At 43.9% G+C, this 18,889-nt stretch overlaps 1 protein-coding gene across 3 annotated transcripts in view; it reads left to right on the top strand.

Moving 5' to 3' along the window:
- Positions 1-18,889, top strand: part of MIDEAS (mitotic deacetylase associated SANT domain protein) — a 77,636-nt gene that overhangs the window by 38,186 nt on the left and 20,561 nt on the right. For all 3 annotated transcript variants that reach the window (XM_067557880.1, XM_067557878.1, XM_067557879.1), the window contains exon 2: positions 15,731-17,424. In XM_067557880.1, coding sequence (XP_067413981.1) covers positions 15,967-17,424 — 1,458 coding nt within the window. In that variant the 5' untranslated portion in view covers positions 15,731-15,966. The remainder of the gene's footprint in view (positions 1-15,730; positions 17,425-18,889) is intronic.

The raw sequence follows: 18,889 nt of genomic DNA, 5'->3' as shown, positions 1-18,889 counted from the left end.
CTCAAGGTCCCTTCCAGCCCTACATTTCAGTGATTGTAGAACAGTGGCTTAAATAAAAATGACATAGTTTTAATGTCTTTTCAGAGTTATTTCAATACTTATCTATGTTTATAAATGTAGGGAGTGTTTTATAGTATATAGAGCAGGGGATTGATGGTCAGGACTTGGTTCTGTTCATGATTCTGTCACTGATCTCTTGTAGTCCCTCTGTCTTTAGTTTGTCGTCCAGTAAAATGTGGGTCATGATACTTTACCCACACTTCATAAATGCTTTGAGATCTTCTAATTAAAAGCACTTTGAAGTGCTAATTATTAAGGCTGGAGGAAGGTTGTGTCTGAGGCAACCACTCTGTCTTAGAAGGGAAGCAGAGAACTCTGTAGCCTGATATATCTGATTTTGATTGCAGGAACAATTTTTAGATTCATTCACCAGAGACTAAGAGATTGAACTTCTTAAAGAGGAGAGCAGTAAGCTTGGCAGCTGCCAGCCTGGAGCTTTAATGAGAAACCAATCTCATCATGACTAATCTGATAGAGTTTCTTTAAGGGGCTGACAAAGAAAATTGATGCGGATAAGGCAATGGAGGCATTTTAGCTAGATCCCAGCAAGGCTTTTGATAAAGTATTGCACGAAATAGCTTATAAAATAGAGGAGCTTGGACTCTGTTAGTGGTGAAATAGAGGATGATCATCTACTATTTATTGTGATTTTCTGCACCCTACACTTTATTGAGGAGGAGTTATGCACCATCTCTCATGGCTCAGTATTGGGATCTTCTATCTAATACGGTGGTTTTCAAACTGGAGTACACATACCCTTAGGGGTAGGCGAGCTCTTGTCAGAGAATAAACAAGAAAAATCCTGTAATGGTGGACAAAGCCTCATGTTATCCCTTACAGACATTCCTCCTCCCCACCCCCACCCCCATTTTCATGGGTGTATTATGATCCATCTCAGATGGGGGTCTGCAGTAGACTACATTATTTGGAAAGGGGTATGCAGCTGTGACACACCACCCCCCATGATCACCTTATAGTGTAATTGTATTGTTTAATGCTAAGTATGTAACGTACAATGTTTTTTGGAATGCTCATGATGTACTGAACATTGTTGTTATAGTAATATTTGTTGCAGTGTCATGTGTATGGTTATGAGACTTCGCTATGTGATATGCCCAAAGATGTGTCTCATGGCTTACTCTGTGAGCAGAGGGGCAGTTTGCACCTCATTAAGATTTATCTAGAACAAACCCAGCTCAACATTCCAGGAACAAAGGACTGGCCTAGATGTCAACAAGGGAATCAACAAAGGAGCTCAGTGACTCAGAGCATGGAGGGAACCATATTCAGACATTGTTTTTCACCTGATCCTGGGGGGAGAAGGAACATTTTAAAAAGGGAAGACATTTTGCCACTCTCTCTCCTCTTTCACCTCCATCTACAAACACCACCAAGCAACTGAAGTGCTGATGGCGGGGGAGACCCTGGCTGGAAAGGAATCCAGTCCGCCTATGATGAGAATTATCTGAGCTTGTAAGGTTGCTGAAAGTGTTAAGCTTAGTTTAGAATGTGTTTGGCTTTTGTTTATTTTGACTAATCCTGACTTGTTTTCCTCTGATTTATAATCACTTAAAATCCTTCTGTAGTTTAATAAATTTGTTTGTTTATTTTACCTAAGACAGTGAAATTGGTTTAAGGTGTGTTAGAGACTCCATTTGAAGTGACAATGCTGGTGCATATCAATTTCTTTGATAAATTGATGAACATATGAGCTTGCATTGTTCAGTGGGCAGTTCCTAGGGTTGCATCTGGGACTAGGGTTAGTGGCTGGGGTCATTCTGTTGTATAATCTGAAGAGTGGCTGGCTAGAAGCACTCATTCACTGATTTGAGGGCAATTTACTTGCTGGAGGCTGTAGACACCAAGGTGTGGATGTCCTTCTCACAGCAAAGCAGAGTAAGATGGGCTCCAGGAGTGGAGGATTAGGGTGACAGAGCGATTCACCAGTACAGATTGCACTAGGGGAACGTCACAGCAGCCTAAAAAGTTTGAAAACCACTGATCTAATAGTTGTATACAAAACATCTTAAAGCAGATCAATGATGCATAGAATTTAAATTTCCTTATGGCGCTAAATATGGGTGTAACAGCAGATGAAAGTGAAGAGAGCATAGAACTGCAGGAGGCTCTTGATAAAAGAGTTGGAGAATAGAGTTTCATGGTATTGCAAAATGTAAGGTCAGGAATTTGGCATATGAAATAGTAGAGAGATGTAATATTAAATGGAAAACAATATTTAAAAAAATTAAGAGAAACTTGGGTGCAATAGTTAATTGCCAAGCAAAAACTTCCAAAATAGAATTCATGTTGGAAATAAAAATATTATTAGAATGGTGTATTTTTAAAGAGGAAAATGTGAAGAAACTTTTTAATCAAGGATAAAAATATTGACATTAAATAATAAGGTTGTCATTAAAAAAATCTAAATATCAAAGTCTAGAAATATTCTGTAGTTTTATGTCAATCTTAGTTTTCCCCCGTTATGCTTGTTTATTGTCCTGCTGGTAGAAGAACACCATTATTTTACCACGTGACAAAAGCAAAATGATTCTCTCTCAGCTAACTAGTTACGTATTTTGTTGTTTGATCACATAACCTTCCTCTATCCTTTCTGCCCATATGAGGCACAGGGGGATCTTGAGCTCTTCTTGAGAAAGTGCATAGGATATTCTTTGGCCCTGTATATTGAGCAAGGGAGAGAGGGATGCAGTTCACAGTGAGTTGATGGACAGATAAAAGGGTCTTCTGTAGCATCCTGGTAATTTTTTTGGCTCAAGACTTGAGAAAGTTTTATACCTGTTTTAACTAATTGATTTAGTTAAATTAGAGCATTGGTTCTCAAACTTCATTGCAATGCAACCCCCTTCTGACAACAAAAATTACTACGTGACACTGGCTGGTGAGGGTGGAGCCTGAGCCCCACCATCTTGGACTGAAGCCTTTGGGCTTCAGCCCCAGGTGGTGAGGCAAGGGTTTGGTTTCAACCCTGAGCCCCAACAAGTCTAATGCTGTCCCTGGTGACCCCATTAAAATGGGGTTGGGACCCAATTAGAGCAACTTCCTTATGTAGGATGGGCCTCAGCCCTTCTCATTCCAAGGGAGATAAATGAAGTTCCGTGTGGTTTGCTGGATGTTTGTTGTTGTTGTTTCTCCTGGAGGAATCTTGAATGTAATTTGTGAGCTCTTATACCTTAATTGAAGGAGCAGGATCTTTAATCTTTAGCAAATAGATTCTTTCTCCCAAGTGCGTCTTTATTTAAAATTTTGGGTTTTTTTTTTTAATAGCCTAACAATTCCATTCCTTTCTCAATAACTCACTTTTCAGTATCTTGATTTTTGTGATGTTGTAATTTCACTAGTTCTCCAGTCACCATCATCTTCCAAAGAAGACACACCTAAACTTCTTATATGTACATACGTACATACACACACATGCATGTGTATTTATATAAAAATGAGAAATCTTTTGACAAACTTTCAGTCCCTCTTTAAACAACACAGACATAAGTCCTTTTTCCCCTTTACCTGTCACCTATGACCTTCTTGCATAATTGTTGCATTATTAACATTTTGATGTTTGTTGCTTCTCTTTCCCAGCTAAGTACATCTCCAGATCACTTACTTCTACATTGTGCACACGCAAGGGTCTCATCTAATAATGGAAAAACAGAAGCCAAAGCCTGGGCAAGGAGACAATTGGAAAGTAGCCCATGTACATTAACTGAGGCCTTTCTCTTGCTTATCTGAGACACCTATTTTAGAAGGTCTCATTGCCAGGCTTTACTTTGTGTATGCACAGTGGGTCACTGTACTAAATGCTTTTGTATGGTAGGTGCCGATTGCAGCCACGCTTTGTAAGTGCAGGGTCAACTTTCTATTGGGAAGATACAACTTACATGGTCTTTGTTTGTCTGCCAGCTCATGGGTAGTCTTCCTCATGGCCTCCATCAAAGCACAGGGGATCTGTAAACCCAATTTGTTTAAGGTTCAGACTTGCAAATGGAAAGCTGGTTTGGTGGTACTGCTTTGTGCTTCACTGAGAACCCCAGTCTCTATTGCTGGTTAGCAGGGTTTTTAGAGCACTTTAGACAAGGTATACTAAAATCTGTAAAACTTGCTTTGCTTAGTGGTGACCTGAGCAATGGAAGCCTATATAAGGGCTCTGCAAGCCCTTGATTTTTACCATTTTCTCAAAATATAGTTTCTAATATAGACTCCAGAGAAAGGGGGATGGGAGCGGGGATTCTGAATCTGCAGTCAGTAATCTATTCAAAGAGCTACAGTGACAAATAATTCTTTCTATTTTGAGTACTATCAGCATAGATCCCCATCTTTGGGAGCCTCCAGGAAAGTGGTATCTGAGTAGTCTCTTAGTTGAACAATGACTGCAGGACAGCTTGTCGCGAACTGGGCGTCCCAACACAAGGTTAGGTCAAGAGAACATGGTGGAGGGAGAGAGAATCTGTGAGATCATCTGTGGTTGTAACCTATAAAGGGGTTTGAAAAAGGACAAGGATCTTCACCTGGAAGCAAACTTTGACTGGCAGTTAATGCAGAGTGTGGAGCAGTGAAGTGGATGTGTTTGCTCTGGCTGATCCTGCTAAGGAGGTTGGCCACTGAGTGATGATCCAGCTGCTGTCTCCAGGTGGCTTCTTGGGTTTGTGGCAGGAGAGGTTCATTAGTAGATGTTTAGCTAGTTTAAGAAACTATATAGGGCAATTCTGATCATTGCCGCTACCAGGGTCTTTAGGAGAAGGGAGGAGCTGAACAGAACCTAGAGAGTATGACCATATTTAAAACGGATGCCTTCGGTGTTGGGTGAGAACCCATTTTCATTTGGTTTAAAAAAAAAAAAAAAAAAAGACTTTCCCTTGCACATCAATATTCCCTCTAGATTGGATTTTAGCCAGCTATGTTTCCTCCAGTTTTCCCTTCATTTGGTATTGCATGACTAGGGGAATCACTGGGAAGATGATGCAAGGCTTAGCAATGGTGGTTGGTTTTCTCTCTCTTTCTCTCTCCAGCAATCCCTTCCTTTTCCAAGGTTGAGGTCCTCAGGCTTTGAATTCTGTTGCAGTCAGCAACAAAACTTGTAAAACCTTGTGCCTTGAGCATGTTTAAGAGAGAATCTGAGGTCTGAAGGATTTTCTTAATTTATTGCTTAAAAATAACTGATAAACTTGATAGATGGTTTTTGAAACAGGTGGAAAAGAAATAGGAAGGTTTGCTAAATGTTCTAAATAAAGTCAGTGTAAGTCAGAAAGGGAAATTCTCCTGCAAGAGACTCCAAATTAGTGAACAAGGGGGAGGGAGGTGGGTATCTGATCTGAGGGAGAGTTCCAGAGGGGTAGCCGTGTTAGTCTATATACAGCAAAAACAATGAGAGTTCTGTAGCCCTTTAAAGACTAACAAATTTAATTTCAGCATAAGCTGCCTGCTGAAATTAAATTGGTTAGTCTTTAAAGCGCTACAGAACTCTCGTTTTTGATCTGAGGAGAACAGTCTGTTGAACACTAGGAAGAGGAAAGGAAACAGTTAAGGCTTTACTGAATGAATTCACACATAACAATAAACTAGATTTGAATAGTCAGTACCTAGGAATTCAAAAAGGACAAAGCAAGGAAAACATCAAAGGAATTGATATCCTCCCCACCCCCCAGACAAATATCTTGCAACTCCTCTGGAAGGTAAAGTAGTATCATAAGGCAGTTATTAGTATATAACATTACATACTGTGGAAAACAGTTAGTGCTGCTAAATTTGTAGCAATTCTGTAGAAAGCAAAGGGAAAAATAACACTAATGCTCTGAAGCAATGTACATTTCTACTTTTGTCCAAGAGCTCTTCATGTTTGCAGCCTGGGTTCCATTTTAAAGCAGCTCTTATCTTGTGGGATGTGGATTTTCTCCCATGCTGCAGACTTGAGGCGGGGTTTCACTGAACACGTTTTGCTAGTTAGACTTTGTGTTGATAGCATTTTAAAAAGAAAATTTTTCCATCTCCTGTGTCTCTCTTGGAGTTATTTTTATGCTGTCCAAAGGGGATTGGAAAATGAGCTGACAGAGTTTGTGCTTGGTGAAGGAAGGAACGCCCAGACCTCTGTGGTACTAGGTGGCAGAGTTCCATTGCTCATGGCCCGGGTGAAAGGGGAGGAGGGAAGAACAGCAATAAAACAAGCTGAGGAAGTGAGTCAGTCCTCACTGAAACAGCAAGCCATGATTCCACTTGCGGGGAAGCCAAGCTTGATCTAGATTGGAGGTGGAAGTTGCATAAACCCTGTGCCTTCCTTCCCCTTTCCCTCCCCCCCCTCCGGGTTTAAAATCTACCCTGCTGCCGTGTGAGGCTTGAGGAAATTCAGGTTACAGGATCTTGGGCAGAGGGAAAGATCCAGTTTTAACTTCTGTTTTTAATATATAAAGTATTTTATTGTTGGGGTCTTTAATTAATAGTAATGAAAATGTTTTGTCTGCCCTGTTTGGGTTTTAAAATCTCATGGCAGTCTCCATAAGAGAGAGAGCCCTTTTTTCTTTGCTCAAGAATTCCCTTTCACAGCACAACTCTGTGTGCCTGTGCTTGCTCCTGCCACTTCCTTACCACCCCAGGAGAGGCTGCTTTTCTGTGGTGGTTGAAATGATCCCATGTATTGATATGTAAAGTGCTCTTGGCTGAAATACACCATTTAAATGTTAGATATTATTGAGTCTGGAAGCATGTTTGTTTCTTCACTAACTCTTTAATGGTGTTTCTCCCAAGTCCTCCATGCTTTTTCCATTCCCATTATATTATGGGAATCGTGGCCTCCTAGTCTGCAACTGTGCTTACTGCTTTTCCCCACTGTTTCTACAACCAATTCAGCTCCACTGGTGGGAGCTTTGAACTTTGGTAAATCTTACTGTGGCAATGCCAAAACCCAACCAACCGAAAAAAAACAAAACACCAAAACCAACCCACCCCCCAAAATCAAATTGAGAATAGTTCTCAACTTGCTGCAATCATCATTCATAACGAAAGGAAGGTTGTGGTCACTGTGCAAGGCAGATAGTAGAGTCAGTTTGTGGGCTGTCATTCAGACTTTTCACAACGGGAAGGAGGTGGGGAAATGTCAAGAGCAACTGCAAAAAAAATGTTTCTATCCCCAAGAGACTCTATGTATTTGTTCTCAAAACTCTTAAATGCAGATCAACCTCTGCAGCACAGGCCAAGAGTGAGAGGCTGAACTGGAATCCAGGATTTGGGTTCTGTATGCTTAAGTGTACTGTGCAAACCTTAAGTTAGCCATATGTTATTGGGTGTTCATGTGATGTAGACTGTGTAAGCAGGTGGAGTCCCCACCATCCTGCAAATAGACTGAGCATACACACAGGATATGGTCCAAATTTACCCTCTTCCTGGGTTCTCTTCCTTATATTTAACATAAATAATGACAAAATATTTATTTCAGCTATTATATTTTCCAAGAAGCAACAGACCCTGAAAATATAGAGCTTTGGGTAAAAGAAAATACTAGCACTGACTCAGTTGTAAAGACTGAAGATGATACAGATACCTAATGCAGTATGAGACATATTATGCCATATTTATAAATTTAACCTCAAAAGTTAAATGTTTTCCTCTGATTCTATGTATAAAAAAGCACCCTTTAATTCATTATTTAATAATTCATTACTAAATTTGAGAAGGGCTCATTAATGCTGCTTATTTTTAATTTATTTTAATTATTTTAATAAATGATAGTAAATTTAGGCCTTTATAGGTAGTCATGAATTCTAATTTAATTTTGAACAGGTTAAAGATTTTCCTTTTTTAAAAATAAAACTTTAAAAAATTTGATTAAAATAATTGATTCTTATCTACCTTGTATTTTTTATTTATAAAAATATAAAAGAAATACAGTAAAAGTACTACCATACCCCATATATAGTAGTAGTAGTATCCATATGATAATTATTTTCCTGCACCTTTCACTGCTTCTCACTTGCATTTTGCCTACTAATCTCATTATCCCAGGACTACCAGTAAGATTCCAAAACTCTAAATTTCAAACAGCTGCCATTTTACATTTTTAATTTTTTTAATGTTTGCACCCTTACCTGTTCTTTTCCTTTCCAAATCCAGAATTTCCTCATTTCTTCCCTCCTCTCTGCCCATCTCACCGCCCCCCCAAAAAAGAGGAGAGAGACTTAATTACTTTATCTAAAATCTTTTAGGTTAGATGATATTCAAGTTTGGGCCAGTGACAAGTTTAAGATCCAGTGTCTTGGATTCATAAGAGCTAGGAATGGTTGCTGTATCTTACTGGAATGTGAAAATTCCTAGCATTCTTCTTCAAGTGCTTGCTCATGTCCATTCTGATTTAGGTATACACATGCACTGGTGCCAGAAACTTCCCCTATCCATAGGACCGGATCTAGCACCCTCTGTAGCGGCGTGCGTATGCACTCGCGTATACTTAGCGCTGCCAGTCCCCTCTCCCTTTGTTCCTTCTTACCGCCCATGACGGTGCTGGAACAACTCTCTTGCTCTCACAAGTCTCTGTTTTTCCTAGTAGTTCTGGCTATTTCTAGCTTTTGCTCATTTATATAGTTTTTAAAAGTTGGTTGGTTAGTTTGTTAGTTTACTAGTTAGAAAGTTCCCAGGGTTGGGGCATGCCCCGGTTCCTGCGGTTTAAACCCTGCACTTCGTGCAAGAAGCCTATGCCACTGAGCGACCTGCATCAGAGCTGTTTTAAGGCGCGTGGTGGAGGCTCACATCTCTGAGAAGTGTAAGAGCTTTTGCCCAAGAACTAAGAAGGACCAGGATATTAGATTTAAAGCCCTTCTGATGGAGGCCATGCTCAGACTGGCGGCAGAGCCGCGATCAGATTTGGTGTCAACAAGAAGCGCTTCTTCGGCGTCGGACCCAACCTGGCACTGCATGGCATCGCCGGTGCCGAAGAAGTGCCAAAAGAAGGCGCATTCAGGGAAGGAGCATTTGCCGGCACTTTAGTTGGCTAAGAAAAATTTGGGGAAGCTGGAGTCAGCCTGGAAGGGGTCTCTGCCCGTGCTGGCGTCGAGCCTGGCACCTGCGCCGCTGCTGACTCTGGGGAGTGGCAGAAGCCTGTGCCACCATTTGGTCCCCTCCATGCCTGAGGCGTTCCAGGCAATGAAGGACCTATTGGCCATGCCGGTGCCACCTATACCATGAGAGGGTAGGCTGCCGAACCAAGGAGCGGATGCCCCGCTGGGGGTCTATTGAAGAGGATGTTAGTGACTATGCAACTGCCCTGCGCCGCCCCCCACCCCTCCCCGCCCCGGTCAACTGGTCGCCACTCGCCAGGTTCATGGCACTCATTGGGTTCTTGGCACCGGTCTCTGGAACCGCACCAAGATATCAGGTTCATGCCACTGAACTGCGGATGCTAGGTGCTGGTCCCTGAAGCGCCAGCACTGATCTGCTGAGCATTGGCATCGATCTTTGGAGTCCTGCAGTTCGCTGAGCCCGTGTCATTGTGAATTGCCGGCATGCAGCTGGTCACTGGAGCCTCGGCCTTGCTCAGGTCCTTACAGGAAACTGAAGGACAAGATGCGGTCAAGACACAGCCAACGTTTCAGCTCCAGACACTGCTCCCAAACACCAGAACTCAGGCATAGAGACATGGAGAAGTGGATGGCGTCAGTACCCCAATGTTCACCGGGATATACTTCTTCAGACTTGGGAGAGGAAATTATAGTCCCCCTGAAGGTGCAAGCTACAAAGCCCCCCCGGGGGTTTCCCATGCCACTGCAGATGGGGGGGGGTGGCCTCAAGGTCAATGGACTGGAACCTGTGGGGGTTCCCCCATTCTGTGGTGTGTTACCCATTTTCATCTGCAGGAACTTCAGGGCCGTGCCCTTCAAAAGATGCCACCATGGCACCAGCCTTAGACATCGACTCGGAGCATGAGGAGTAGCTATCGGGAAGTCCATCGGTGACTACCCTGACTAGTGAAGAGGCACCAGCAGCCCCTCAGTTACTGGCCTCTTCCTTGTTCTCCCCAGATGAGACAGTAGCGGGCCCTTCGCACGCTGCCCTGCTGGATGATTATAGGTCACATCAGGAGCTGATGAAAAGGATAACAGCTAACCTGGGCTTTAAGATAGAGGACCTTAAAGAATCTGTGGATGAACTCTTTGGCATCCTGGCATCCGCAGATCCTTCCAGAATGGCCCTCCTGGTGCACGAAGGGGTAGTGAAGCTGGCGAAGGCTTTGTGGCAAACCCTGGCATCTCTGCCCTCCATATCCAAGCAGGCAGAGAAAAAGTAGTATGTGCCCACTGAGGGCTTTGAATACCTATACACGCATCCATCTCCAGGCTGTCACTGGTGGTCGTGGTAGCCCAGGTAGGCAGGGGCAAATGAGCTCCACACCAAAGAACACAGAGGCAAAGAAGATGGATTTATTTGGTCAGAAGATTTATTCGACAGCGAGCCTGCAGCTAAGGGTGTCTAACCAGCAGGTGTTGCTGGGGCGATACTATTTTAACATCTGGCAATCGCTGGAAAAGTTTACTGACTCCATACCCCAGTCCTCCAAACAAGAGTTTGAAGCCATCCTGGAGAAGGGTAAGACTGTGGCTAGGGCCTCCTTGCAGGCGGAGTCAAACATGGCGGACTTGGCAGCATGGGCAATGGCCTCCGCAGTATCAATGAGGAGAGCTTTGTGGCTCCAGTCTTCTGGTCTCTTGACAGAAGTCCAGCAGTCCATTCAGGACCTTCCATTTGATAGCACTGCTCTGTTCGCAGACCAGACCGACTCCAGGCTGCAGGGCTCTTCAGGGACCCCCCCTCACAAGCAACTCATCATTCAAGAGGTACAAGTCCTCTTGCAGTTGGGGGCAGTGGATGTGGTCCCTCAGGATCTGAGAGGCAAAGGATTCTACTCACAGTATTTCCTGATCCCAAAGGGAAAGGGAGTCCTGAGACCCATATTGGATTTACAAGCCCTAAACAAGTTCCTCAAAAAACTAAAATTTCATATGGTCTTCCTAGCAGCCATCATTCCCTTTCTGGATCTGTGCGACTGATTTGCTGCCCTAGATCTGAAGGATGCTTATTTTCATATCGCAATTTTCCCGGGCCACAGGAGGTTCCTGCAGTTTACAATGGGAGTGTGACACTACCAATTCGCGGTCCTCCCGTTTGGCCTTTCTACTGCTCCCTGCATATTTATCAAATATATGGCAGTGGTAGCCACCCACCTCAGGTGTGGGGGGCATACAGGTGTTTCCTTACCTGGATGATTGGCTTATCAAAGGCCGCTCAAGGGAACAGGTCCATTGCAACATTGGAATCGTGAGAGACACGTGTTGGTTGCTGGGCCTGCTAATAAACCAACAGAAATTGTTACTTATGCAGGTACAGAGAATAGAGTTCTTGGGGGCAGTCCTAGACTCTATTTAAGCCAAAGCACTGCTGCCCAACACCAGGTTCCAGGCTATGATGGGACTTATAGCCAGTCTAAGGGCCCACCCACTTACCATGGTGAGGGTATGCCTCAGCCTCCTGGGGCATATGGCGGCTTGTACTTACGTGGTCCACTACAACAGGCTGTGGTTACGGCTGCTCCAAATGTGACTGGCGATGGTATACTCCCCATCCAGGCACTCCTTGGACAGGGTTCTCATGATCCCCGTCTTCCCTGCCAACATACCTCCCTGTCATGGTGGATGGACCCTCAACAAGTGCTAACAGGAGTGCCCTTCGAGGCCCCAAGACCAACACTGTCCTTTGTCTCAGATACCTCGGATGTGGGTTGGGGAGCCCATCTTGGTGCCCTTTGGATTCTGGGCCTTTGGACCAGGGAGGAGCTAGTAGTTCATATAAATGTCAGAGAGCTCAGGGCCATCCGGCTGGCCTGCGAAGTGTTCCTGCTGCACCTGTCCAGCACGGTGATGCGGGTCCTCACAGACAATGCAGCGGCAATGTACTATATCAACAAGCAAGAGGGAGCCAGATCCTCAGCCCTGTGTTAGGAAGCCATACGTCTTTGGGACTTCTGTGTGGATCACAACATTCACCTCGAAGTGGTCCATTTGCCAGGGCTGAAGAATACCCTACTAGATCGTTTGAGCAGATCCTTTCGCTCTCACCACGAGTGGTCACTCCACCAGGAGGTGGCTGACCGTGTCTTCCAAAGGTGGGGAACTCCCAGAGTGGACCTGTTTATGACCAGGGAAAACAGAAAATGGGTTTACTTCTGTTCTCTCCTGGGATCAAAAGGAGGCTCACTGACAGATGCTTTCCTCCTATCATGGTCAAGGGATTTCATATACGCATTTCCCCTGATACCTCTCGTGCACAGGGTACTGGTGAAAGTCAAGAGGGACAGAGTGCGACTTGTCCTGATAGCCCCAGCATGGCCTTGCCAACACTGGTTTGGGATGTTGTTGAATATATCAGTGGCCCGTCCTTGGTCTCTGCCGTTGCACTCAGACCTCATCTCCCAGGATGAGTCGGTTACTTCACCCAGACCTAGCCTCCCTGCATCTGACGGCGTGGATGCTTCATGGCTGAACAGGGAAGAGCATCACCATTTGGCCCAGGTCCAGAGAATACTGTTGGAAAGTAGGAAGCCTTCCACCAGGGTGTCCTACCTAGCAAAATGGAGGCGCTTCGCCTGCTGGGAGGCCTGTCAGAATGTATTGCTGATGAAGTCTCCTGTACAGGTGATCCTGGACTATTTGCTTCATTTGAAACAGGAAGGCTTGACCTTTTCATCTTTAAAAGTTCATCTGGGAGCGATATCGGCTTTTCACCCAGAAATACAGAGCAGATCGTTTTTTCCCCCACACAATGGCAGCTAGATTTCTTAAAGGGCTGGAAAGGCTTTTCCCTCTGATTGGAGAGCCAATTCCCCAGTGGGACCTAAACCTTGTCCTGTCCCAGCTCACTGCTCCACCTTTCGAACCTTTAGCCTCCTGCTTTCTCATGCACTTGTCCTGGAAGGTGGCCTTTCTAGTAGCAATCACCTCTGCACACAGAGAGTCAGAAATTAAGGCCCCGACCTCAAAGCCTCCTTACACAATGTTTTTCCAAGGACAAGGTCCAGCTTTGCCCTCATCCTGCATTCCTACCGAAGGTCGTTTCCCATCTTCATATGAATCAGGATATCTTTCTGCCAGTATTCTGCTCAAAGCCTCACAGCTCTAATGAAGAGAGGTGCCTTCACTCTCTTAATTTAAGAAGGGCTCTAGCCTTCTACACTGATAGGACCAGACTGTTTCGCCACTCCACGCAACTCTTTGTAGCAATTGCTGAGAGGATGAAGGGCAAGCCAGTCTCCTTGGAACTAATATTGTTCTGGATTACAGCATGTATTCGAGCCTGTTATGAACAAGCCAGAGTCGCATCTCCAGCATCCCTGTCAGCCCATTCCACAAAGGCCCAGGCATCTTCAGCGGCTTTCTTGGCGCATATGCCTATTCACGATATTTATAGAGCCACTACATTGTCATCCATACATACCTTCACGTCCCTCTATGCCATCATGCAGCAAGCTCTGGAAAATGTGGGATTCAGCAGAGCAGTCTTCACAACCATGAACTCCTGCCCACCTACAGAGGCACTACTGGTAAGTCACCTAAATCAGAATCGACATGAGCAAGCACTTGAAGAAGAAAGAATGGTTACTTACCTTGTCACTGTTATTCTTTGAGATGTGTTGCTCATGTCCATTCCACAACCCACCCTCTGTCAGAGTTACGGCAAGAAGGAACTGAGGGTGGAGGGGGGCCGCAGCGCAATATATATGAGCACCTACGCGTGCCACTGCAGAGGGTGCTAGCACCGGCCCTACGGATACAACTAGGGGAAAAGTTTTCGGCACCAGTGCAAGTGGTGTGCACACACACCTAAATCAGAATGGACATGAGCAACATATCTCGAAGAACAATGGTTATGAGGTAAATAACCGTTCTTTCCAGTGGGATCTATGGTGGTACTTATCCTGATAGGCCCCAGGTGTTTTTTACCTTGGAATTGTTAACTTTATTAACTTGTTCTAGATAATTTTAGAGATTATAACATTTATTAGCATTTTCTCTCCCTCTGTGGTCTGAACAGTTATTGTTTGCTAAGAGAGACTGGCTTTGTAGCTGGAGAGAGATAAATAATAGTACTTTTTTAAAGAAAAAAAATTCAGAAATCTTCTGTAAAATGTAACTATACTGGATGAGTCTTTGCGAATACTGATGATGGGACATGGTATCTAGGTTTGGGATGGCCTCATTACTTGGGAGCTTGTATTTTTATGTATTTAAGTTTAAATAATAAAAAGATGCCTATCCAAGACTTTAGGTGCCCTACCATCATTAATAACACAAATTTTAAGACAGTGTGCTGGTCCATGAGCCTTCTGGAGTATGTGTCATAGAAGATAGCCTCCTTTATTTTGCTTTTCATCCTTGATTGTATGTATTCATGTGCTTGAGGGACCTTCTTTTCCTGTTCTATACCAACAGATACTTGTTAGTCTGAAGATTGTAAAAGCTGCATCCAGACTCTTCATAAACCACTATTCAGTGTGGAATCCCTTAGCAGAAATAGCAACTTCCAAATGCTGTAAAAGACATTGCAAGCACAGCAGGTTGGACAGGTCCTGCCTCTAGTCCTCAAGCACTTGGTGAGCTGTTAAGGGATCTCTTGGCTGATAGGCTGCTCCAGAAGCAAGGTGATTTCCACAGTATATAACTACTAGCTACTTCCACAGTATATAACTACTACCTTTCCACCCACTCCCCCCGCACATTGTTGAATGGAGCACTTTCCCTTCATGTTCAGCTGAAGATTTTGGTGGTTTTTGTTTTTTTTTACCATCTCAAAGATTAAATTTAGGGGTCCTGAAATAATTTAAATTGTTTGCCTCTTTTAGTTTTAGCAGGTCATGGTTATTGTTTCAGGGTTTGAATTAAAAGCAGATCATTTAGCTTACAAGAAAGAATTAAATAAAAATCAGTGGCTTGATGGGAGAGAAATGAGGAAGATGGGAGAGTTGAACAGGAAAGGTTTCAAAACGGGCTAAAGCTGTGGTGCCTAACCTTATTACACAGGGAGGGCCACATAAAACCTCAGCACAACCTTATGTGGGCTAAATTCTACATATTTCAGTAAGATTTAAAGTCACCTGTACTGATTTATGTTTTAAGTTCAGCTTGTTTCAAATGTATTTAAATAGGTTGTTTCTATATACAGTATTGTTACAAGTGTATAAACATGACAACAAAATGCTAATGCTTTGGCTTTTAATATATTCTGTTGAAGCAGGCCACAGATCTTATAAAATGCTCTAGTGGGCTGTGTATGGCCTGCAGACCATATGTTAGGCACCCCTGAGCTAAAGCGTTCATTATTGAAATCAGTAGTGCTGTGTGCTACTGCTGTTCTTATTGTGCAAAAGTACTCTGATATTTTTATTTATTTTAGAGAGGGATAAATCCATTAGACTCTATAGATAGTCAGATCTACTGTATTGCTGTCCTTCTCTTCCTCCACTTCAGTCCACACTGGACAAGATTTTCCTAGTCATGATTTCTTTGGAAGGAGGAACAGGCACACACCTTGTTTGCTAAGTCTGAGGGTTTATATGCCATCTGACGTCCTGTTGATGTTTTATGTTCCTTACTGATGACTCATTGATGTTCATTCTTTGTTTCAGGCACTGTGACCAAGTGGACTCCCGCATCCTCTGAATTGCAGAGGAAAAGAGCAAGAAGAAGAAAAGGAAAGACGCATAGAGGAAAAGGAAGTGGAGATACTTCCACCTGGACTTGTACGAAATTGTTATTACTGGAACCGGACGGGAAAGTGAACCCTTTGGTGTCTTTCTTCCCCTAGCCTCTGAGATGGGTGGGTTGTAAATTAGTGTGTATACCTGGGAGAATAGACTGAACCATGAATCTTCAGGCTCAGCAAAAGTCTTCAAACAAGAGGGCTGGGAAACGGATTGCATTTTTTAATGAGCAGGATGTAGCTGTGCCATCGAAAGAACTGCAACAACAGCTGAAGGAAGGACAGTACTATGGACGTGGAGGGGAAATACCTACTTCACAAACTATGGAACTTTCTAAAGCAGGGGGACTAACTAGTGCTCCCAACAATGTTGCCTTGATGAACTCTGTTGTTTATGCTCAAGATCGGGGGGAGTCCATGATGATCTCCCAGCAGCTGGCTGCTGTCAAATGGCAGAACTCATTGATGGGGAGCAGGTTGCCTGAGAGGGTTGATTCCAGTTGGCAGCATTCACCTGCGGCGTGGAATCACAGTGTGGTCTATGGGGGCAGTCAGAAAGGGGTCCACTCCAATGCCAGTGCCCCAAGTTTCTATGGCCATCATGAAGCTCTGAAAAGAAGCCAGGAAAAAGACATGGAGGTTTCGCAGCTAGACCTGTATGGAGATGCTGTCCAGCAGATGATAGCTCAGAAGGTTCAGCTGGAACAACAAGCACTAATCAGGCAGCAAGCTCAAATGAATTCCTATCACCAGATGCAGAAGCAGCAACAGCAGAATCAGACGCTACCTTTACAGCCTTTCCAGCTTGCATTTGGTCACCAAGGCCAGAAGCAAGGCCTTCCTGAATTGTTACATGTCTTTCAACAAGCCCCAGCTTCTTCCAACCCAGTCTTTACTACCCAGCAGAAACAACAAGCTCTTCCACAGTTGCAGCTGTTTGAAAACTTCTATCCACAACAGCAGCAACAGGCCGTCACGCAAGCCTTCAATCTCCAGCAAGCTGCTTCTGTAGCACAGCCCCATGTGGCAGCAACAGCACCCCAACATCATATGGTGGCCCACCAGTTCCAGCAACCTGAGAGGAACCAGGAACTACTGAAAGCCCTAACGGAGCAAAACCAACAGACTGTGCTACCTCAGACCCAGATACCCTTTCCAAGGAGATCAAGGAGACTCTCCAAGGAAGGTGTTTTGCCATCCTCCTCTTCAGAAGAAATACTGGCTTCTAAACCAGTAGAGGAACAAGCTAGCAATCTGTTCCTGCATCATTGGCAACCACAGCAGCAAGGACTCCAGTTTCAGCATCAGCCTGAAGCTCTGGGCCACAACAAGGGTAGCTATCCACAGCCCAAGAGAGCACACCTGGGACAGAAGGAGACCTTGAGTAGTAATGAGTTCAACCAGCCTGAAGCAGAGAGGCCGGCCACATCCTATAATGGCAGAGATGGGGAGAAGCAGGTACCAGTGACAGAAGAAAGCACTCAGAGAACTAATGACTTTATGGGGGTGAGAGGTGGTGTGATCCAGAGCACCCGGAGAAAACGGTGTGTTTCTCAAGAGGCCAACCTGCTAATCCTGGCACAAAAGGCTGTTGAACAGGCGTCTCTTCAGAATGTCCAGGTAAGAGATGCAACCTGACCAATATAGCATTTCTAAAATAGCCCTCGTGTTACATAGCATCCTAAAAATAGATCTCTCTGAGAAAAAACATGTGGGAAGTCAACCTGGTTGAAGTCGCACAGAGTGTATTACTGCAAAATCAGATCTGGAATGGTTGAGGGGGCATGGTTACCAAACCTCTTTGCATGTGTGAGGGTGATCTCAGAGTGCATTGAGACTACCTGAGCAGTGTAATTTACTCCACTGGTATTGAATGAAATTCCTAACCCAGGTTCTTAAAATAAAATACAGCTAACTATTCAACCTGATCAAGAATTTAGAATAACAGGTGTAAATCTACTCAGCTTGGTTTCTTATGGCCTGTTTCACCTGACCTCTGTTTAAAATCTGCCTCTTTTGACTAACCCTCCACATTCAAAACATGAAGAATGAAATCTTTAACAAATAATTTTAAAATACTTTTTAAAAAATGAAAAATTTTAAAATTCCAAATTGCCACAGATGTCACAAACCTGAAGAAATCTGGCTAACCCATAGGACAAAGGCCATTGTAGGACTTGCTGGGGAAGGCACACTATCTCTTGGTGAATAAGAAGTACATCACTCCATTGCTTCCTCTGGTGTCCCATAGCTGTAAGCTGAATAGTATCATGTCACATGGTGAAATGAGGAAATAGGCCCAGAAATAAGGGGCATAACTGAAAGCTAAGTTCCCTTCCAACCTTGCTTTGACTGATCTTACAGTGAATCCCTCACATGGGTTCCTTTTCTCTGAAGGTTTCATTGCTGAGTGGGATGGAGGTGGGGGAAAAGGGGGAAACAAAGCATGTATGTCAGGATATATAACTTATCTTTACAGCAGTGTATTGGTGAACAGTGACAGAAAATTAAAAAAACATTTCCTTTTTGCTGTTTTTTCCTCCTAATCTCCTACTTGCTCAGTGCTTGCTTTGCCCGTCCGCTCTGTACAGGGATGTGCAGTTTATTCAGTTTTTGTGAGTAGCCAGAGGAAGCGCACTCTTGATACTTCATCTGTTCTGCAGAAAACCAACATAAACCTTCATCCATTAGTGAAGCGACTGTGTTAGCATGATCACCTTTTCCTGGCTGTGCCATTCCTATTGAGCAAGTTACTTGTTAGCACACTTGGTAGAACACTGGGGAGTAGTTAGCAATGTGAAATATGTACTCTTACTTATCTGTTGGCCTCCCACCCACAACATGCTTATACTCATCCAAGTAGAGCTATACCACACACACTGTGATCACCAGCACAGTGAGTGCAATTAGAGAGAGCTGGTTGTGTGCTTAAGAAAAAGCTTGGGGGAGATCAAATGGAATTCGACAACTGAAACGAGATCTCACCCCTAGTCATGCCCACATATAGCCATGGTTAGCAACATGAGGACAAAAGGGAGCAATATTTATGACAGATTCTATCTGTTCTTCCTAATGAGCAATGACA

The sequence above is a fragment of the Emydura macquarii genome, unplaced genomic scaffold (assembly GCF_026122565.2).
Source record: "Emydura macquarii macquarii isolate MOO-44397 ecotype Brisbane River unplaced genomic scaffold, CSIRO-AGI_Emac_v2 contig_1876, whole genome shotgun sequence".
In the NCBI taxonomy this organism is placed as follows: Eukaryota; Metazoa; Chordata; order Testudines; family Chelidae; genus Emydura; species Emydura macquarii.
The sequence above is the reverse complement of the archived record's forward strand: the minus strand, read 5'-3'. Positions and strand labels throughout refer to the sequence as shown.